This window comes from Stegodyphus dumicola, chromosome 3, assembly GCF_044657685.1.
Source record: "Stegodyphus dumicola isolate Sdum_Otavi_A_Nest chromosome 3, ASM4465768v1".
Classification (NCBI taxonomy): domain Eukaryota; kingdom Metazoa; phylum Arthropoda; class Arachnida; order Araneae; family Eresidae; genus Stegodyphus; species Stegodyphus dumicola.
In genome coordinates this window covers 156,169,935-156,194,113 of record NC_140770.1, presented here as the reverse complement: position 1 = coordinate 156,194,113, position 24,179 = coordinate 156,169,935, and the positions used below count along the sequence as shown (strand labels likewise).

Sequence of the window (24,179 nt, the reverse complement as noted above, 5' to 3'; positions counted from 1 at the left end):
TACCTGCTGAAGCTAAGACTCCAGGGCATGGTTATATTCTTGTAAGGAGTGTATGCCTGAACGCAGATATGTATTTTGAGTCATCAAAAAAAGGGGGAGGGCAGTTCTATACCTTCCATTCTACTGAGCCGATTGACGAAATTTAAATTGCGATTTTCATGTCTCAAAAGCGCGACTTGGGATATATTAGATTTATATATAGCTTTGTTCTAAACTAGGTATTTTGATACACAATCGGACTTTTCCGAAATAACATACCATTTTCCCCCATATTTCTAACCTACGACTGAAATTATACCTAGATATTAAATTTTGTAATTTTTGGTAAGAAATTCATGGAGGCATTTTTTCCAGTTTGTGCCAACAAAAATTCACTTGTCGGCATTCTTAATCTATAGCAACCTATCCCTTTCCTTCATTGTCCACGAGCAGAAAAAAAAAAAAAAAAAAAATCACCGTTAACACTTTCAAAGAATTTTTAAAGTGCGTAAACCACATTTTCGTTATTATCGCTTATAATAAATGCGTCACATTTCATAACGCGCCAAAATGTAAATTCACGTATATATTAGGACATTTTGAATAAAAAATCATACCCAACAATCAAGTTATGGTAATATTCAGCCCTTGATTACATAACTAACTTGTTGCAATAGTTTGCGAGGTTGAGACCTTGCCAACCAAAGATGTGCATTTGAATGTTTGCCATCAAAGTCTGAGCTCGAATTGACATTCGAACTCCAAGTTTTTGGTTTTATCCATTTTGTGCACTCTCTGAGTCTGTCACTAAACTGATTGTAGAACATTTGGTCTCATTCATTCGCTCTCCCAACACGGTTGTAAGCTCAGGTTGGAATTCTAATATCCTTCTTTTCTGCCTCTCAGAGTGGAATGCGACCCTATGTTCTATGGTAATTATTGCTCATCTGGATCAGTACTATCACCCCTCTTAATTTTTAAAAGCAATTTTGAATCACCCTGTATAAAAAAATTGTAATTCGGTAGATAACTATAATAACATTTTTGTACTGTCATCCAAAATACTCTTAATATCCTTATAATTGGCATGTGTTCGGTCTTTAATTCCACTATTTGGCGACACTCCAGAAACATTGTTTTCTAGGCATTTACATTGATTGTTGGCCAAACCATTCCTCGCTCTGACAAGCATATTAACAATCCGAAAATATATTGCATTGCCTTCATGTACACTGCTAAAAAAAAAAAAAAAAAAAAATCTGAAATGTTTCAGATTTTAAATTACGTCCAAAGGGGCGTTTTTTAACATTTTGTGTGTTACCTTTCTTTATTAAATATCATGTTCCTCGCACTTAAACCATAAGATCCAGTGCAACAGCAATATCGCAAAATAGTTTTAAAACGAGCATATCTTTAGAATTTCCGATACAGAGACTCACGCGCTGGAGATAAAAATGTTTTTTCTGCACAACGTTGCCATTGCTCGCTTTGAAATCCTTGAGTTTGTTAATCAAAAATTCGTCAAAGTTTTAAAAAATAGGAAATCGATCATAAAACAAATTTCAAATTTGGTCTTCCACATGCTCATATTCGTTGGAGGATTACGTTATTCAAAATTCGATGACTCTATGTACCGTTGTTTTATCACAATACGAGAAATATACATACATTTATGCAGATTTTTCATTATTTAATTTCTTCAAATATAATGCAGGACTCTAACATTTTGTGGCAACAGTTTGAAAAGTGAACCGACATTTATGAGTCCGACGCAAAATGGCAAAACGAAACTAATAGTCCTTCGGGATTCAAACCCTTTGGACTAAAAAAAAAAAAAAAAAAAAGAACAGTCCTATATCTCCCGATCTACTGGGCCGATTGACAAAATTCAAATTGCGTTCTTCATGTCTCGAAAGCGCGACTTAGGATATATATATTAGATTTATATATAGCACTATTGTAACATAGGTATTTTGACACAAAATCGGACTTTTTCTGAAATAACATACCAATTTTTTTACATATTTCGATTCTACGACTCAAATTACGCCTAAATATGAAATTTTGTAAAATTTGGAGCGAAATTTACGGAGAGTGTGTGTATGTGGTTATGGCAAAGCCTCGAGGGCTATCTGCCTAAGAGGAGGGATGCCTTCGTGGAGGACTTTCTAAGGGAAACTGGCTCGTATACACGTTACACATGGTGAAAACCACGAAAACGCCCATGCAGCCAGCCCGTTCGCGGGATTCGAACCTCGGACCGAACTACCAGTGTTCAGCGACTTTACAGCTCGGCCGCTGGTGGGCGAAATTTACGGAGAAATTCACAAATTTATGTTGGCACTTTTTTGTCAGTTTGCGCCAAGAATACTTCACTTGGCGAACTTCTTAATATATGGGAACCTAGTTTCCTTTCACGTGACAGGAAAAAAAAGTCACCTTCGTTCCTTTTTCCAAATAATATTCTTTATATTTTTAATTATAACTTATTATTTTAAGTAATTTTTTCTTTTTCGAATTTCATTTTAATTGTTTAAGTTGCACTTTTTTTTTTTTTTTTTTTTTCGAATAACTGTTTTAAAAATTTCTATTTACCTATTCGAACTGCGTAAATAAGCGTTTATTTTTTTTTTCAAATAGTTTTCTTTATATATATTTTTCATCATAGTTATTATTTTAGATAACTTTTAAATTTTTATACTTTTATTTTAATTGTTTGTGTTGCATTGTCTCTTCAGATAATTGTTTTAAAATTTTCTATTTATTCCTTCGAACTGAGCATTTTAAATATATTTATTAGTATCAATTTTCCAGAATTTGATTTTATTTATTTGAACTGCGTTTCTTTCGGAAGAATACTTTGTAACCCAGACTACGATGCGTTTGAAAATTGCATACTATATTAAAAGAGAAAATACAGTAAAGCACAGTTTTACACGCCTTTCAATGTTCCGTTCAGAAAAAAAATATATAAATAAGAGAGATGTATAACCGATATTTTAACTTAGGATGATTTGCATACACTGCTTTAAAGAGTTTTATCGTTGTGCCCATTGCTTTACACAATTTTATCCTACATTTGGTTTCTTAAAATGTTATTCATATTTTAGTCAAATATTTTATTTTTGAAATCGCAAGAATCAAATATCATAACATTGAAAAGTTTTAAATTAAAAAAAATACAAATACTAAATTTTACGATAAAATTTATTTTTCTTCTCTTTTTCTTTAAGCATTCTGAAAGTATATTAAAAAGTATCCAACTTTTCGAAACATTTCGGTATTTCTGACAATCATTTTAAATAAAGTTATCGCCTTCCATTTCATAAAGGCCCACAAACGGCCGAGCGGTAAAGACGCTGATCACTGGTAGTTCGGACCGAGGTTCGAATCCCGCGAACGGGCTGGTTGCATGGGTGTTTTCGTGGTTTTCTCGATGTGTAACGTGTATACGAGCCAGTTTCCCTTAGAAAGTCCTCCACGAAGGCATCCCTCCCTTTAGGCAGATAGCTCTCGTGTGCTTTGCCATAATTAAATAATCCAATCCAATCCATCCAATCCTTAATTAAATATAATTGATTTGTAACTTCTACTAGAACTGACGTTAAGAATTGAAGTGCAAATAAATAATATAGTGTGCAATCTTGATTAATATAAAATTAAAAATATTTGCACAGAAAAATATTTGCATTCAGACAGAAAGTTTCTTGAAATATTTGCAATTACTTTTTAAGAAGGATTTATTAATAACCGTAATAATTACTTATATTACTGATGATTAGGAATCAGTTCTTGACAATTACATTCTAAATTAGAATTTTAAGAATTATTAGAATTTTAAATTAGAATAATGAAAATACGCTACGCACAAAAATACATTTTAGGATAAAAAATGAGTTGATTTTTTTATGTTTTAAAACTTCTTGAATTCATTTAATAAACATCGTATCCTCGTTGTTAATTGAATTCAGAATGTTGGGTGTCGTTTATATAATTATTCTTACTTGTCCACGGAATCTGCTGACTTATCCAGCGATTAAGTAGCTGCAGATCATTTCTACATAACCATTGAACTTCCATTAATTCAGTCTCTAGAGGGTTGTATATTTATATCATAATCTGACTTTTATAAAAATGATTATTCTAAATCTTTTGTTTCTATAAAAATATACTGTGCTTTAAAAATATGGATGATAGTACCAGCCGCTCTTTCAGCCACTTACTTCAAAAGCATCAGTTTGTTTAGAAATAAATTGTGCAGTTAATGTCATAAAATTCAAATAAACATCAAACGAAAATTCTCAGTTTTAGACAATTCGATTTAAACGAAGTAAAGTAGCAGACGATAAAACGCCGAAGGTAAAAATTTACTCTTAAAAAAAAAAAAATAAAAAATTATTTAAAAAATAGCTTTTCATATAGTATTAATAAATATTTATTACGCATCATTGAGGGGAAAATGTCATATAATTCTTCGTAAAATTTTACTTGAAATTTAAGGTTAAAAATAGCTGTGGCAATACAGTGTAACAAAAAACCATAGACCACATTTGGCGTTATTATCGCTCAAAAAAAAGATGCCAAATTTCAAAACGCGAAAATATGTAAATTTGTGTATATCTTAGAAAATTTTGAATAAAAAAGTCTAATTTTTTGCAGATATGCTTAAAAATATACCTACTTTAAGATGATGGTAAAAATTTTATTGGTTATAATTCAAAAATTTTTTCGAAAAATTTATAAAAATTATTTAAAAATAGAAATTTAAAAAATAAAACACAAAAAATGGGTAAATTTTATTTGGAATGAACCTAAATTTCGAAATGTGAGAGAAAAAATCAAAAAAGTTTAATAAAAAAAGAGATATAAATAAATATTTGCCAAATTCAATTAACATTGAGGAGCTAAAATTTTGAGAGCTAATATTTCAAAAACTACTGGTACGATTTTTGGTATTCTGGCATAATTTGAGTCGTAGAATCGAAATATGTAAAAAAATTGGTATGTTATTTCAGAAAAAGTCCGATTTTGTGTCAAAATACCTATGTTAGAATAGTGCTATATATAAATCTAATATATATCCTAAGTCGCGCTTTCGAGACATGAAAAATGCAGTTTGAATTTTGTCAATCGGCCCAGTAGAACGGGAGATATAGCACTGTCCCATTTTTTTTTTTTTGAGCAGTGTACATGCTTTTTCATTATAGTTTCCGGATCTCTCTCCTAGTGTTCATTCATTTCCCTGCAGATTCCTCCCAAAGCCCTCTGCTTCAGCAAAAATCCTTTTCTTTTGCCGGGCAAACGAACTTTCGCTAACGCTGGCGACTTTTTTCACATGCACAAATTTCATCTTTCAAGACTTACTCTATTTTTCCAACCAACTGCTGTGTTATCACCCACATTTAACTGTTTATTGCATCATCTGATGGAAGTCAACTCTTCAATTTAACAATAAATGAAGTGCAAAGTGGTAAGAAATAGAAATCATGAAAAATTATTGACCATGAATACAATTTTTCTTTCTTTTGCTGTGGTTTTTTACACTGCAACTCCAAATTACTTCCTGTTAAATAATTTCATTTGGTGGTCATTTTCACTCTTAAAATTTAGACTGCGAAGAATTTTTTTTTTTTTTGTTCATGGGAAGTTAAAAATGTGATATGTACACCCCGACTTCCTTGTAAGGAATATTAAATTATACACATTTTTCCTGCATTTCATTAAAGATATATCGATATATCTCTCATTCAATTAATTCAGTTCTCACTTCCTGGCAAGGCAAAAATACATAAAAACTCAAAATATTTTCATTAAAAATTGAAAGATATAGAAAAACATAAAACACCAAATACTGTTAAAACAAATTTTACAATTAAAATTACAGTTTCTACACAAAAACAAGCAATTCAGCTAGCAGGCAAGAAGGCAGATTTTTCAGTGCACAAAATTAAGTTTCCTTTTGGCTTAGCCACACTCAAACAACTTTTAAATTGTTGACAATTCTACAACCATTGCATGTAGATTAACTAAAGATATAAACACCTTAAGCAAAAGATAATAACAACATAATTAAAAAAATGCACAATTTACCACATAAGAATAAAAAAAAAAAAAAAAAAAAAAAAAAAAAAAAAAAAAAAAAAGCTCACTCAGCCGAGTAACAGAGTGAGTATACATATAAATTTTGATATGTTTGCTGCAGTCAATTGCCATCAAAAGGGAGGTGCACAACTACATGTTATAGCAGTCGTGCATACAAAATTTAAACGATCTAGTAAAAATGGATAAATGAACAACGCTAGAAAGAAACAACAGCTTTTTTTCTAAATTAATGAAGATACAAAAGTAGTCAATTAGGACGAAAATTACTAAAATCATTTATATTTCATGCTATAAATAGCATAAAAATTGCTGTTTTCCCCCTCCCCTAATTTATTAAAAGTTAAAAATACTAAACATTTTACAAAAAAATGTATAGAAAACACTGTAGTCAAAACAGTATGAAAATACTGCAGGTAAAAAACATGGAGATTAAATCTGCTAAGTTTGGCCTCTGCAAGACAACCACCACTGATACTGCTGTTCATACATGGTCATCTTTAAGAGGTTTGATAGCTAGTTCCCTTGAATAAAATTATGCCATGCCATGCCACTAATGGCAGCAATTCTGAAATAAGAACATGGAAATCTCGAAAAAAGCAAAATCTCTTAAAATGTTACCAAAAGATAGCAGAATTCAAAATTATGCAGTGCAAAAACTGCAATGTTACATGATGCTAATAAATTGAAAAAATCCCCATAATGAGTATGAAATGGGAGAGAACTCCCATGTTATACATGAATTGTATTTAATATATAACTTAAAAATTAAGATTTTTAATCCTTTTCATCAAAAATATTCTTTTTATATTTTAAATTTACCAATTCTCTTCAAGCTTGTTTCACTCATTTGTTGAATAACCCCATTACCAAGTTCCTTGGATCTATTTACAGAAATTCCCCACCATATAACTACATAATTCTTGAAAACGTTAGACTTCTGTTTAATGGCAACCACATGAATAACCATAAAAATTTTCTAAATTATTCATATCAGTCCAAAACAAGTAAGAATCACTCTGATGTAACTTAAGCTACATAGGTACGTCTTTGCACCTGTCAAAACGACTTTCATTTTCTCATTTACAATAAATACGTTTAACAAAAATGTGATGAAAAATTAATGTTCTACTCTGGCTGATGCTTTTGCTAATTCTTTTATGTTGTACCGTTTTAAGGAACAGTACTTAACCCTTTGCGGCATGGTGTGCTCGGTCTGCGCACACCTAAAAATTTCATTTTGTACGCACAGAAAAAACTTAATGATAAAGGATTTATAGGTTACTCTGAACCTTCTTTATTTATAGTAGATGGCAGCTCAACACAAACCAGTCTATGTATTTTAGCCATGCTTAGTTATTTAAGACCCTCATTTTTCAAAGAAATCTTCCAGATTTTTTTTTTAAGGTATAAAAGGAATTGTTTGAAAAGAAATTTCTGTTATTTTTTTGGCTATATGCTATAGTTTTAAATTTTTAGCTTGAAATCTTGCCTAAAATCAAATGGTGAATCTCTGGTTTTTCCAGAGCGGGCTCAGCGAAACTCTAGGGCAACTGAGAGACTGTATTCTCTGCATCTCATCGGTCACTTCATTGACAACAGAAAAGTTGGTCCACATCTGTGTTTCATTTCCTGTTTTTCTCTTTCATTTTTTTTTTTTTTTTCCCCTTTTGGAGGGATCATTTGGTTATCAACTAACAAATTGTTGGGGTGATTTTCTGAAGCTCTCTTTCTCTTTGGTTCAAAGAAGTTTTCTTAGCGCTATGTTAAATAGTTTTGAGTTGTAGAAATTTATATTTTTATTTTATAGTTTATAATTTCAAATTGTAGATATAACATTAGTTTATTTTTTTTCATATTTTTAATTATTTTCCAAACGAATCGAAGAGGGCTGACCATTTCTGAAGCACTGAAAGTGTTACACGAATTGCTTTCAGATAGTGAATCTGATACGAATCCCGGTACATGTGCAAAGCATGCAATATTGGGTTTTGCTTTTTCAAAGGTGGCGTCACTTTCTTCGAAAAGTACCACCATGAAAAAAACAGACTAAAGTCTAAATATGAAATGTAACTAATGTAAATATCATATACCCAAGTTACTTTTTTTCCCATTCATATGGATGTAATCATCATATAACCAAAAAAGAGCTTTTTGGGGAGGTGCAGAGTAGCAGGTCTTCCCATGGCACACCCTGGGTAATGCTAAATCTGCTACGGTATTCAGAATCTAGTGTTTTTTAATCATAGGCAAAATCCCTTACTCTTTTACGCGCTTCCCAGCAATGCTCGTTTCAGCACTCTTTTCGAAGCTCTATTCAATCAGTGTGCCTGCTTCGGGCACACCCACAGAATTAAAACAATAAGTGCTTTCTTCACAAAATTTTACTTTTAAAATTCCTCTAGGCCTAATTAGACTGCCTACCTTTTATGTTTATTGAAATTCCAACTTTAAAAGGTAGCATGCCGCAAAGGGTTAATCAAAGGCATAATAAGCTAAAAGAATTTTAAAAATATCACTGAATATCTGAGATGTCCTAAATAGAACACCTTTCATAGCTTAAGATATTTCACAAAAACATATCATCCAGTCACTAATGAAAATGAAATTATTTATATTCCTAAATGCCAAGTGTAATAAAGCCATAATAAGTTATGTGTATATGAGTGCAAGAGATGAAGAGACAAAAATATAGAAAACACATTTTATTGTGAAATTTTTTACAAGAGAACAAACTATTCAAAGAGCACTGCTTCCAAATACAATGCAAATGTAGCTTATCTTGAGCAATTTGTGATTCTGTAATTAATACATAGCTTGAACTAGGGAAAAATACATTAAAATGTTTAAAATTTTACAAATCAAAATCAGAAACATTAAAAACATTCTTAATATTATATGACAGTTGCATTCATTTTTATTTCACACGCTGGCAACACATATGCCACTTTTCTTTCTCTGGACACAGTGTTATCGCTTGTCACCTTACAAAGCAAAACTTTAACCTGCATATTACATATATATAGATATATGTGTGTGGGTTTTTTAATAAGATACACATAAATTATGAAAATATGTAAATCTGCTTTCCAAATTTAATGACTTTGAAAGGAAATTTAATTAAAAAATCAAAATAAATGTTTCCCAAGAACCACCAGCATAATGTTATATAATTTTGAAAAACAAATCACTTCGCATTCATACTAAAATTCCTTCTTTCCAGCAAAACTATTTCTTCTTTTTGTTGCTTTCCTGCATAAATAAAATGAACTAGTCAGAACAAAATAAAACAGATGCAAAATTAAAAGCTAAATTTTATGATGTATTAATATTCAAACGTGCGAATATTCTATGAAATCTAAGATGGCCTCTGAGGATGGAATATCACTTAAGATAGGTGACCTTCCATCTATTCTATGAAACATACGCAGTGATTGCCATGAGGTTTCATTGTACACATAATGTACAAGATTTATAGAAAATAATATAAAATGGATACATACCTTCTTTTCCTGAGAGAGCAAAATGTGAAAAAATAAAAAAATGAAAATTACAATTTGAATTAAGAGCTTGGAACTAATTTGTTACACGAGATGTGGCTAAAAGTAACCGAACTGTTACATTTTCCATTAAAAAATTACACAGAAATTTGTCATTCTCAATATAATCCCAACACCATTCCATATGAATCTTCACGACTGGAAAACATCTTGTAAGTTATTTCTCAATAGTTTATGAGTTCAGCCATACGCCCCCACCCCCAATGCATCAATGGACTAAAATCTGTTTCCTCTTAATGCAGAAAAACAGAAAAATAAAATCAAACAGGGCAACAGAACTAGTTAATGAAAGCAAAGTAGAAGTGTGCTAGGTTTTTGCGCAGAACCCTTTGATGCGCGATGGTCGCACCTTGAAACCACCAATTTTCGAATTTTGTTTCTCTTCTTTCCGAAATTTTTGAGCAAAAATGATTGATTACTGATATTTTACCTCTAAATAACACAAAATGTAGCATCATACATTTTTTAGGTCTTAGTACTTCAAAACGGCTGCCTTTTAAAATTCGTTTTCAATGAGATAAAATAATTCCTTTTATTATTATAAACAACTTTAAATTTGAAAAGTTATTCATCGCACATCATGATTTCTATCGTGAACAATAAAAAATTGCAATGATTAAACTGCATATACAAGAAACCCCTCTATATGTATGGTATTTGCTTTGTGGTTTCAGAGCAACAATGTAGATTTTGGACATCTCTGTACTTTACTGATAACCATGCATACATAAAATGACTTTTGTGTGGTTTTTTGATCCCCCCCCCATTAACATAAAAAAAACCACAAATTTCATATGCCAGGTGAAAAGAAACTAAATGCTGGACATATATATATACCAGTGAAATTTAGAAGACCCAAGCAGTGTACATTTTGTAGCACAAGGAAGAAACCTCATAGAACAAGATACATATGCAAAATGTGCAATGTGAGTCTATGCATGTGCCAAAAATACAAAACATGTTTTGAACAGTGACACAAAAAGTGTTCTTTTTAAATTAAAAAAAAAAAAAGGGGGGGAGTTTTTTTTATCCTTACTTTACCGAGTTTTTTAATCCATTTATCCGTATGTCCTTATATTTTCACTGCTATAGAAAAATACATAAATGTTTATTTTTTCTGACGATTTACTTCGTAAAATAGTGTAAAAAATTTACATATAGTGCAATTCTTACATACATTTTTTAAAAATTCGTAAATTTTGTCACTTTTTGGAAACTTGGAAAAGGGTAAGTTCCCCTCCTACTACCTCAGTAAGTTTTAAAGTCCTAGATGTGCGCTGGTTTCACAGTGTGACCACCACCCACAGAACAATGGACTGAAGATTTAATTTATATATTGCTTGTCTCTAGGATCATAATACTCAATTTCTACAGTTTTTAGTTAAAAAAATTATAAAAATAATACAGCGCGTGTCAAAGGGTTAACCAAATACCAGGATAGATTCCCCCAAAAAGGTTACAAGGGTAATAACAATTTTCATTAACCGCAGATAGAAAATAAAAAAAATGAATTAAGAAACATTTTGCTCATCACTTTTCCACATAATCACCAAATCTAGGCATTTAACACGTTGATTGTCGTGGGTATCATTGGTGACACGACCAATAGTAAAATACATAATTAGAGTAAATATCGATACTGATAAATTTTTAAATCGTACCATTGTTACTATAATGGTTTGATGAAAAATAAATAGTAAAAATTTAACTTATAAATTGCAATAACGGCACCAGGTCACAGGTGACCCCCACCACGAAAAATGCATTAAGCATGATTAACACATCGTTCAATAAGTCCCAGGACTAACCAAAAGATGGTGTTAGTAATATCAACTTGACTTCATTGTTCGAAAGAACTGACCTTCAAATGACACGTGTCTAATTTTCAAGGCATTCGGACCAGAAATAACGAAGCTACTGTGGTGAAAGTGACACTACTTGTGCATTTTGGTAGACAAAATGGAGAAAAATGAATTTCGAGTGTTGATCAAACATCGCGATTTAATGGGCAAAAATACTGTGCAAGCTCGGCAATGGCTTGAAAAATGTTATCCATAGACTGCTCCATTGAAAACAACCATTTGCCGCTGGTATGCTGATTTCAAGCACAGTTGCATGGATACAAATGATGTGGCACTCTTGGGTAGGTCAAATGAAGCAGTCGTTCCGGAAAATGTGAAACAAGTGTTGAAAATCGTGATGAATGACCGCAAAGTGAAAGTTCATGAGATTGCCGAGATGGTAAACGTATCAACTGGAAGCGCGTGTATGATTTTACGTGAAAGAAGTGTTCCCCAAATGGGTGCCGCATGTGCTCACAATGGAACAAAAGCAACAAGTCGATGATTCACAGAGTTGTTTGTCACTGTTTACTCCCAGTAAACAGGATTTCTTGTGTCGATATGTGACAATGGACGAAACACGGATCCACTATTTCACTCTTGAGTCAAAGCAGCAGTCAGCTGAGTCACGTGCAGCCGGTGAAAGCGATCCGAAGCGTCCAAAAACGCAGCAGTCAGCTGGCAAAGTCATCGTGTCTGTGTTTTGGGATGCGTGAGGAATAATTTACATCAACTACCTTGAAAAGGGAAAAATCTATCGATAGCCCCTATTACAGCGAGTTATTGATGCGTCTGGAGGACAAAATTAAAAAAAAAAAAAGGACCGCACATGAAGAAAAAAATCGTCTTCAGTCAAGACAATGCTCCGTGCCACAAGTCGTCAATGCAAACACTGGTTACATTGAACAAGTTGGGCTTCACTCTGCCTCCCCACCCACTATACTCCCCAGATCCAGTCCCCAGTGACTACTGGCTGTTAGTTGATCTCAAAAAGATTCACCAGGCGAAAAGATTTGGCTTAAAATAAGGAAGTCATCGCTGCCACTGAAGCTTATTTTGCGGGTAAGGACAAACATTTAACAAGCATGTTATTGAAAAGTTAAAAAAGGCCTTAGAATAGATTGATTGTATAGCTCTTCATGGTGATTATGTTGATGAATAAACGTGAATTTTTTTTAAATGGACGTTGTTTTCTAGTTAGTCCCGGGACTTATTGAACGATGTGTTATACAACTCGCATTATCTTCTGTAGATAATATTTCAACATAATATACATTGCATAATAAAAATTTAAAGTTGGCATCATGGACAAACCCCGTCAAATGCGCGCGGCAGTCAACGTGTTAACTAAAAGCTTGATCAACTTCTTTTACGTTCCTGCCCATCAAGCCAAATTTCAGCAGCTGTTTCCACATTACTGTCTGAAGAAAACCATTCCAGAGAAGTGTTCTTTCAGTTTCGCAAAAAGCATATAGCCACAGACCACAGAGTCCAATCTGGAGTGCATGGTTCAGACTTCTCACTTAAATTTTTGCAAAAATTCTTTAGTTTGGTGGCAGTATGGAGCCTGGCATTGTCATGCAGAAGGACGACACCATTACTCAACAAACCAAGGCGTTTGCGTCGGATGGTTTCATGTAACCTTGTCAAACTGGAACAATAAAGATCAGCAATAACGGCAAGACAATACTTCAAATACTCGACCAGGATAACACGGTATGAAACAGAATATGGTTGCCACAGCTTTTCTGGCAGAGAGTTCAAACTTACTTTTTTCATCCAATGTGTTTCTACACCATAGTGGCTCTTCTAGTTGCAAGGATGAAATGATGAAACCAGTAACGCTGATCGACGAAGTGGTGGATGTCAGAATTTTAATGCTGAAGAAACATGACAGCATATAGTATCCGTGTTTATATTCCTCAGATAATGCATATGGTACCCAGCGAGCACAAATCTTAAAACACCATGTAGCTCAGTCCCAACTGCACGTGCAGTTACCCAACAATTAAATTATTTTTAATAATTTCTTCAACTTATGCCATGTTGATTTCTGTCATTAAAGAACTTGGACTGCCACTCGCTACCGGAGTGCAGTTTTCCACAACCTCTCTATTCGATTGAAAACAGAGACACTATTTTGCTACATGTTGTCTGTTCATAGCTTCTTCACAATAAAGTTCCACGATTTTATAATGAATATCAGATATGGACACATTGTTTGCTCTTAAGAAATGAATTACAGCTTACGCGTCCGACCGAGAAAAACCTACTCGCACAACCATTTTTAACACAACCGCTACCTGTTTTCATGGAGGGGGAAAATATATTCCATTGACAATAACTCTTTTTAAACTGCTGCATGTAACCGCTTTTAGGATCCACTTAAGTATTTCATAAATTATGGCAAAACACATTATGATTATATCTGCCAGCAAAGTGAGGTGTTTTGCAGCCTTTCATAACTGAAACTGGTTTGTATTCATGCTATATGATTTTCCCATCATATAGCATGAATATTCCCATACAGACAGCCCATTCACATACATTTCCAGACACCATAAAATATCAAAGACTGTGGGGCAAGAAGAGCAACCTTCATTAACTGCACAGATTTTAACTATCGTACCAACAGAAATAACAGAATTTCAAGAGAACACCCAGCATATGCAGTCACCTGTCCAACATATACGAAATCCGTTGATCACTTCAAACGAAGCACACAATATGAATAATCACCAGGCACCTCATAATATCCAAAGTCTTGACAATAGCAAAAACCCACAGCCTAACATTGCAACTCCTAGTCAAACTCAATCTCGAAAGGAACCAATTAAATGCTCTCAAATAAACTTCAAGCTGCAGCTGCCATGTCCCAAGTCATCATGCATGCCATTACTTCCATTACTTATGTTATAGACTTTCACATACTTCAAGATTGCAGAGATGGACAAGTTGTTAGCCTACCATTAACTTGGACAATATATCAACAAATAGCAATGTCAAAGGAACAGGCTCCTCGAGCTGCGATAGCTTGCTGTAACCTGCAATGGGCACCCCAAATAGTCAAATTTCATAGGGACTTAGTAGCTATCTTTGTCATTTACAATAGCATAGACTTTAGCTAGGTTGATCTGTGAAATTATCTTTCTTTGGACTTTTGCTCCAATTTAATATTACCTCAGTCTACTTACCACCTCTGGATAATATTGGTAACTCTCTGGCACATTTTTATGAAATCAAACAAAAATTTCATACAACAGCCCAAATTCTTGGAGGAGACTAACGCACATAATGTAATCTGGGGTTATTCTACAATAAATCCTAAAAGGGCAAGAAATGGAGGATTTTCTTGTAATCAATAACTTATATTTGCACAACACTCCAAATACCCCTCCCTCTTTTGATACATACAGCCAAGGATGGCCAGATCTTACTATCTCCACCAGTGACATAGCCAATCAAATTCAATCTTGGACAGTAATGGAGAATGAAAGTTGTTCAGATCAAAAGTACATCAATTTTACCATCAATGTAGACACCACACTCTCTATCATTAAACGCTTCAAATTTCCTCGGTTGCAAAGTACGTAATCTCACGGTCACCTTTGCTTGCAAGCTTAAAAAAGAAGAAGCAATACTAAATCAGAGCAAACGTCCTGAGGAACTGGATAACTTCACAGATCAACTATTAGATGCATTATATAACATCCGTCATATCATGGTGAACAAATCCTCCCAATACAAACAACCAAAAATTACAGCGAGTGACATGGTGGATAAGTGAACTTCAACAACAACGTAAAAATGCAGAGTCTTAGGGTGGCATCTTCGTTCCAGTCTTGATGAGACTACTAAAATAAATCTTTTGTCACAATTTAGAAAAGAGCAAGCTAGTTATATAAAAACATATCCCGGTCATCAAGATCTCCAGCTGGAGAACCTTCTGCACCACCAACACCAACCCGTATCGTATATTACATAAAATTGCTATTCAAAAAATATATCAGCCTTCTCAGATTCCTATTCAACACTATTCCAGAAATAGCACAGCAGCTAACACCGCCAAAGTGATTCAGACACAGATACGCCTACTCAATGCACTATCAGAGAAGACACCAGCACCCCCAAGACACAACCAGATACTGTCTTTACTTCCAAAGAGATTTCACAAATTTTAAAATATCTCCCATGGAAAAAAGCCCCAGGCCCTGATGGACTTGATTATGCAATAATCAAAGTGGCAAACCATGTATTAATATGTAATTGTATTTTTTTCTTTTTTTGTGTGTGTTGTGTAATATGGGTACAGCTCCTTCATGTCATAAGACGAGGCAGGCTGGACTGCATCCCAAATAAATTAAATTTGCCTGGATTTGGCTAAAACTACCAGTACTGAGAACTCATCCATGGGACAGACGGATGACAGGACATATGGGAGAAAGAATTATTGTTTAATATACTCTGTCTATTAAGTTATATAATAACGAAGGTTCTGTAACTACTTATATTTTTGTGTGTCCACATTCATGCCTACAAAGCATGACTCTGACAAAAAGCAAAAATGAACTACTTCAAACAAAGCACCAAAATCTTCAAATAAACCTTGATTGATTTGGTCTATTTGATTACGGAAAGTATTTGAGGGCTATCTGCCTAAGGGAAGAAATGCCTTCCTGGAGGACTTTCTAAGGGAAACTGGCTCATATACCAAACAAATCTTCAGAAAATGGAAAAACACCAGCAAATCATGAACTCTGTTTACTGTTTCCAAGCTAAAGGCATAGGAAAAATTCAGTTCAGTTACTTCAACCACACTTCATGTAACAATTTTTAATACAAGGCATTATAAAACAAGACAAGCTAAAAGTCATTAACCACACCACTACTTCTGTTTTATAAAAGATAATCTTATAGTACAAAAGAGGATTTAAAAATAAAAAGCAAGATGAAAAACAAACACCGTTATATAAACAAAAGTGCCTGGATAAATGTAATGAACCAGCCAGCTACCGTTCCTTAAAATTAGATTTTAAAAATTTGAAGGAGCAGATATGGCAGCATAGGATAATTTCGAGTGGTAAAAACCATGCTGGATTCAAATAGTCAAAAAATTGCTTCAAGTAAACAAATTATTTCTTGTACTTGTTTAATGAACAATTGGCACCGAAATCTTACAGAACGAAAATTTTCTTACAACTCAGGACAGTACTTTCATTATTTATACTGTTCTGCTAATTTCACAATATGTGTGCTAGTTCACACTATTAACCCTCTGACTGCTCAATTTGTGGACCAAAATCGCTTCAAAAATTGTTTTTTTTTTTTTTTTTTTTTTTTTTTTTTGCAAATTTTAAATCTATATATATTGGAGATTTGAAAAATGCATTTTTTTTTCCTAGAAAATATTTTTTATATAGATTTTTATCATGAGAAACTAAGTTGCCAGAAATACCAATTTTTAAATGTTATCACCAAAAAAATGTTTTTTAAATTTCTATTTATTGCGTAATATAAAAGGTAGAATTATAAAATTTAAGAAAATATAAAGCACTGAGGAAAAAATACATTAAAAATGCAATTTAGTATGATAGAGTTCAAAACGGGGTTCAAGGCAAAGTCCAACTTCATAGTTTTTGCATGAGATTCAATAAATCTAATTAATAATCAAATATCATTTAATTAATAATCAAAAATCTAATTAATAATTCAATAATTTAATTAAATAATCAAGATAATCGTTGAATGTTTTCGAGCGGCCATTTCTGTAAGAAAAAAGCGGCAAAATGTCGTGTTTGAGCGGTAATACCACGTGCCTTCAAACGCCCCAATTTAGCGGACAACTAACGATATTTGTTGTCCAAAACATAAACTAAACATCTAATACTGTATATAATTTATTTCAGTGGTCAAATGGGGAAAAAACGGGATGCGCTCATCAATAAAGGAAGAAAAACACATGCACGCGGAAATCGCGGGATGCGCAGATTTTGCTACATTTGCCTTGCCTGTGGAAACCGCGGGATGAGCAGCCAGAGGGATAAAATTAAACACTTACCAGTTTCATTTTTCTGCCATTTCATAACCAAAAATAAGTGCATTTTTTATAAACAATTTTGAATTCAAATCGGCTACATGAATTCAAATTAGCAGTCAAAACTGTTTCAAGTATCGCATTTATTCCAAGCGATCCTTATCGCTTATGACCCTGCTTAAGATTGGCAAAAAACAGGCATTTTTACTTACAGTGGACCTTTTTTCTGACAAAGATGGGAAATTGGACAGAATGCTTTACAGGAGAAAGAAATAAAAATGTATTTTTTAAGTACTTTAATTTCTATTTCTTTTCAAAATTCGGCTTTGGTATGCTATATTTTAAAACATGGACATAAGCAGAGTCCAATATTACAATCAGAACAAAAATATCTGGTTTATTTTCTGACGCGCTTTCCACCATCATTCCTTTTCGAGTCTAAATGCTTAAATGAAAAGTAGTAAAACCTGTCTTTGACATGGATTTACAATCCAATTTCTCCTAGACTGTAACAGATATTTATTAGAAACACAGCAAAGTAAAAAAGTAAAATGCCGGGTAAATTAGCTAACAGATGTAAGAGAAAAAAACTGTCCGAGAGGTATATGGACAAATCAGGGAAGTCCCCTACTGCGGCACCCGAACGGTGCTCAGGCAAAACTGTTAAATGGTTAAAATAAATGCAACCAAAAGTTCAATCAAAACAAGAAGGTACTATTTGTTTTTGACAAAACTAGCTTTCAGAAGCACTTATTAACACGTTGAACGCGGTGCCGGTTCCTGAGGACCGGCAGCGAACTTTCCGTGAACACAGCATCGGTCCCTGGGGACCGGCACTGGAATTTTCTTTTGGCTGGTTTGTCAGTCCGCAGGACTGATAGTATTAAAAGTTAAAAAATAAATATAGTCTCAATGAAATGTGATCAAATTTAGTTTTAATGAAATGTATTGAAATATTCTAAACAAAAATACGGCTTAGTTCACTGCCGGCTGAACGGAAAGGACAGCAAATTCGGCGATGAGCTCAACATGTTAAATGTAAAATCTCAAGCAGAAAATTACAGAAATGCAGACACTACGCTGAAAAAGTGTTCTTCATAACCCTACATCATATATATATTTATTTTTAATTCAGATTAATACCAAAGCAGAAATTTTAGCCTTAGAATCAGTCCCCCCCTTTCTGAGCACTCATCTAAACTTTAAACCCTTATGGACCAGTGCTCAAACAACGAAGCACAGTCACGGGACTCGACTCGCTGAAACGGATCGTCTCCACCGGCATGCACATTTTCAGCAGTTAAGCGTAATTTTACAAAAAGAAAAAAATCGTACAAAATCAGCATTTTGATATAATGACTTCAATTTTTGAAGTTGCGTGTTTAATGTGTATTAATATAAAGAATATCACATTAATAGAAATAAACAAGGAAAATGCGAAAATCATAACTATACACACAGAAATAAATACTATAAATATGAATACAAAATTACAAATACAAAATTTAAATAAATAAATAAAAACCTAAGCAGGGTTCATAGCCACATTTTAGTTAAAAAAATAAGCACCTATAAGCACTTTTCAAGCACATTTTAAGAAAAAAAATAAGCACCTGTCTAATTACATCATACACAACTGCATAACCTTAAAAATTAGAATTGTAATTTAAAATATGAGAAATGAAGTACTTATTAAGAGAGAATAAGCATTACCTCAACCATGGGAAATAATTACTTTTTTTTTATTTTTTTAAATTTTAAATAATAGTTCAATTTACAGAACTAGTTTACAATGAGAGAAAAAAAAAAAACTATGAAGAACTAAACTATATTACAAGATTTAATGATGAAATTTCAGTTCAAAATAGAGAAAATAAGTAATAATAAGGCATATTTATTGTATTCGTTTGGAACTTAATAATAAATACAATTTATTTTTCCACTCATATTGATATTTAAATAATTTAAATCTAAATTCTGAACATTTTCTAAATTTTCATTGTATATCAGTTTTCTCTTAACAAAAATTGCAAGCAAAGTAATTTAAGTAAAAAAGAGGAACTTTTCTGAAATCAGAAGACAGAAATTTGCTTCATGCAGCCATCTTTAACAGTAAAAGCTTAACTAACCCGCATACTTGGAATTGGCGAATATTCGGACAGTCGAGCGTAGCTTGAAGGAGGGGGGGGGGAGACAGTAGCCGCTCTTTAGACTTTTCCGCTAATAAATGTTTTTGACATTTCAATATGTGCATCATATAAAAATAAACCAACGGAACTAAAAAATATTCTGCTTAGCAAGCACAGTAAAACTCTTTCAGTCAGTAAGTAAGTGTTCATAAACAAATCTCGGACTGAACATCAAAATTAATTATCTCTGCAAAATATCGCAAACGTTATTGCGCAATACATGCGCCGTAATTCTTCCCTACGTGATATTACGCAATTGGAATCAACAACTGCCGGTATTGGAAGAATAAAGAACTAAATAACTGGGATGTTTTTCATTCTAATTTTCAACAGATGGCGTTAAATTTCCGGAATAGAATCATTCTTCGCTTGGGTTGGTAGACCGCAGAACTTTTAGTCCTATTCAATCCAGATTGGAAAGTAACAACAACAACAACAACAACAAAAAAAAAAAAAAAAAAAAAAAAAAAAAAATATTATCATTGGTTTTGCAGCGAACTGTAACAGTTTCAATATTCAAGATTTTGCGGAGAAAGGGGAGACCTCCCAACCTTCGTACTGTATAATATATTGGCCCAAAAAATGAAATTATTTTGACTATTCGATTACTTTCCCTTTATTTAAGCCATTCCGAATATTATTCCTTAGAAAGCTAATCTGTGTTAAAACACAACCATTTCTGGAAGTTTACTATACTTCAGCAGTTACTGCAACTATGTTATTATAAACATTTATACATATGCTCATAATATAAGCCTAACGATCATAATAAACATGAATATGAACTGACCAAGCAGAACGAGAATGCAAATTTTTAAGATCTTGATAGAAATTCAAATGTGTGTAGTATTTGGGTGGGAGGAAAAGAATGCCGAATGCTGCGGAATTTTCTACTGCTTTCGCAATTCTTTGACCGATAGAACGACGGGCACCTGTCTGCACTCTTCATGCACACCAAAGGTTATGTTAATGCAGAGAAAGGGGGGAAAGCTATTTCCGGGAGTATGACTCACCATCTGACATTCCATATTAGGAAGAAAAGTTGTTTATTTAGTTTCGGCTTTGGTACGGGGAAAAATAGCGCGTTTATTTAAAAAACAAAACAAAACACTAAAAACAAAAAAATAAGGACTTCAAAGAAAAAGTAAGCACCTATAAGGGCCTTTTAAATTTATTTTCAAAAATAATGACTTATAAGCACTTATAAGGACCGCTACAAACCCTGCTAAGCAAGAATTAAATGTGGGTAATTAAGTTCCAATTTAAAAACTCTGTTGTGTGTGAAATAATTCAAAACAAGGATCGACACACAGTCCTTCCTATAATGCAGATTTGCATTCAAAGTACGTTGTTTGCTTTCGCTTTTCTTCGTTTTTAGGGCACGCAACGCATCTCTTCCTACTTTTATTAACTTTTCCGTCAGCATAAATTTTCGGAAAATGTCTTCCAGTTAGACAGAAAGGTGGCGTGCCCTATGATTTTGGAAAAATGTTTAAGTTAAAAAAAAAATTCTAATGAAATAAACAAAAACACCCTTTAATTCACAGGCACACTTGTAAAGAGCTGCAATTCCCAGTGTGTTTATACCAATAAATCTATCAAAACCAAGAATCACAGAACAAACTCATGCCAGTACTGAAGGCGAAATACCCAACCCATGTGAAAACAGTTATCATTTAGTTCTATCTATTGGCTTTTACAAATTCAAATAAATCGTTTCGTTATAATGTCACGTATACGCGACGCTGGGTTGCTAGGAGTAGAATTGTTCGTTGCGTCTGATATATGGGACACTGGTCCTGAACGGGTTAAGCATAAATATTTCAGATCCAAAAAATAACTATTGCAATTAAGCAAAATTTGTTCAAGGTACAAAATAATTAAATCAACGAACCTTATCAGTCAAGATAATCAGGATATAGCGGAACACATCAATGAGATCAATGAATAGACAGATGGAATGCCTGCAAATTTAAGACAAACAAGAAATGACTAAAGCTGAATTTTAACATGAAAAATAAACTTTTTTTTTCATTTACATATTTTAACTACTTACCAAATAAAATCTTTATCACCATTACGTCTTTTTTCCATTATCATTTGTGTGTCATATAAAATGAAGCCACACATAAGGAGCAAACCAACATAAATTTGAACCTGTAAAAGACATTTATGATTTAAATTAAAACAGTACTTCAGTTTCTCAGTACGTTTAGAGTAAATGTTAATACCTTAATTCAAAACCTACTAACCTTGAACAACAAGTAAGATCCCATAAAGACATTCAGGAACCCTAAGACTAGCATCATACACAAAACCGACATCAAAGTTCCTAAACAAAATTTCAATTTTACATTAATCAGCATTCATATATATCAATCATTTCATTATATCAATATCCACTTTTATTTATGAATCAGAATTATTCTACACTGCCATTCAAATTAGTTGCACTATCATATTTGAATGATATATTTAATATCCTTTGTTTATACTTCATTCCATCACTGAATATGATATTATTGTGTACTTTTTTGCCGGCACAAGCGATAAAGTCACCAAAAATGGTACAACCGATGCCAAATGGAATATCCTCACTTATAACCTTTCACGCCATATTTTCAAAACAAGTCGCTGCTATTTCTTATTAGATTGATCGTTTCTTTTAACATTGGCATACAGTTACATAGAATTTTAAAATTATAATATTGAAATAATTCTAGCATTTAAAATTGTATTCCATACTAAGATTTAACTTGAAATTAATGTAGATAATTACCGAGAGAATAATTTTTTGTAGCATAGTTATGTGAGATGAGATCACTTGGGGTCATGTGATATCAACCGACAAATCAGGATGTTGTACCATGAAAGCATAGTAAATTCTAAAATTAACGTCCTTTTACAAATATGTATGTTAAAAATAGATGAAAAACCAATGAAAATTTGGGATTTGCCCAGGACAAAGGAAGAGTCTGTCAGATTTTTTCAATCGAAAGGCATTTTGCCTAACACTGCTATTTGTGATAATAATCATGAAATGAAATTATATTTCGGATATGAAATTCAATGGTGCTGCAATCTTTCAACTTGCTGCCATAAAAAAAGGCACATGGTTTGAGTCATTGAGATTGAGTTTCTTGAAGTGCGTAAGATTTATTTATGGTTGGAGTGAAGAATTAACTTCAGTTAAATTGTGTGAAAAGCAGTCGGAAATCAGTCACGGAACAGTTGTGGATTGGAATAACTAACTACATGCGAGAGGTTTGTGTGGATTCTTTACTTAAACGCTAACAACGCAAAATAGGAGGACCTGGTATGATCATTGAGGTAGATGAATGTATGTTCACGAAAGCGGAAAAACTTCATGGGATGGATTATATCACAACAGTGGATCTTTGGTGGAGTTTGTCGTGAAATAAACAAATTTTTCCTTGTGAAGGTACCAAACTGATCCATGAGTATTAGAGGCAATAAAGGAAAATATCGAAAAAGGAACTACGATATGTTCAGATTCATGGAAATCATATTGCACTGAAAAACTGGAAGAGAAAAGTTTCGAACATTTCAATGTGAACCATAAATACAATTTTGTCAAACCGGCAACTGAAACGCACACACAAAATATAGAAAGATTATGGGGTAGCGCCAAATGGCGGAATAAGAAACACAGAGGAACGGCACGTCACCTCGCCGAATTTATGTGGCAAAATGACACAAAAGACTCATTTGAAAAATTTTTAAATGATATTAAAACATCTATGCCTCCAAAATAATAAAAAAATCTTAGAACTAACACTTGTTAACATATTTTATGTGTATACTGTGTGTTGTCACCAATAAAGTATGCTTGGCGAGATTTGCACCAGCGAAATGGAAATGGCGAGGTCTGCGCCGGCAAAACGGAAAAGTACCTATTATTGTTCTGTATTTTTTGGGTTCTTGGGCCCATCTGCACCTTTTTAATCTCAGTACTTCATTCAGTCAAGGTTCCTTTTGACATCAACCAGTGACTAATTTTATGCCAGGTCAGTTAGAGGTTTCTGAATAATTTATGATCAGTTTTATACAGGTAATCATAGTACAGCATGTTTCAAAAAGAACATACGTATTTCGAATTCATATATGTATTAAACTATATCACATACGAATATGAAACTTTACACACATATGTAACGAACCCTCTCAAGTTCAGATTACAGATGATCAATATGTCCTCCATCAGCGACACGAACAATATCAAATTCCTTCCATACTCAGGCAAGCGTCATTGATGTTATGACAGTACAGATCCAGTTCTTCACCTCTCGCAGGTTCTGCGAGAGTGGTGGTAAATAAACATTGTCTTTAATGAAACCCCACAGGAACAAGTCGCGGGGTATCAAATCCGGTGACTGTGGAGGCCGACAACCAATCCAAACGCTTCTGTAGAGTTTCATTCAGATAATCACACACTTGGCGACACCAGTACGGGAGT

General features: G+C 33.2%; 1 protein-coding gene across 1 annotated transcript in view; it reads right to left on the bottom strand.

Moving 5' to 3' along the window:
* Positions 1-8,768: 8,768 nt before the first annotated feature.
* The window catches only part of BI-1 (Bax Inhibitor-1), a 76,522-nt gene continuing 61,111 nt past the window's right edge, over positions 8,769-24,179 (bottom strand). The window contains exons 5-8 of the mRNA XM_085813535.1: positions 21,955-22,034; positions 21,759-21,859; positions 21,597-21,666; positions 8,769-9,330 (exon numbers count right to left, since the gene is read on the bottom strand). Of these exons, the coding sequence (XP_085669661.1) occupies positions 9,307-9,330; positions 21,597-21,666; positions 21,759-21,859; positions 21,955-22,034 (275 nt within the window). The 3' untranslated portion in view covers positions 8,769-9,306. The remainder of the gene's footprint in view (positions 9,331-21,596; positions 21,667-21,758; positions 21,860-21,954; positions 22,035-24,179) is intronic.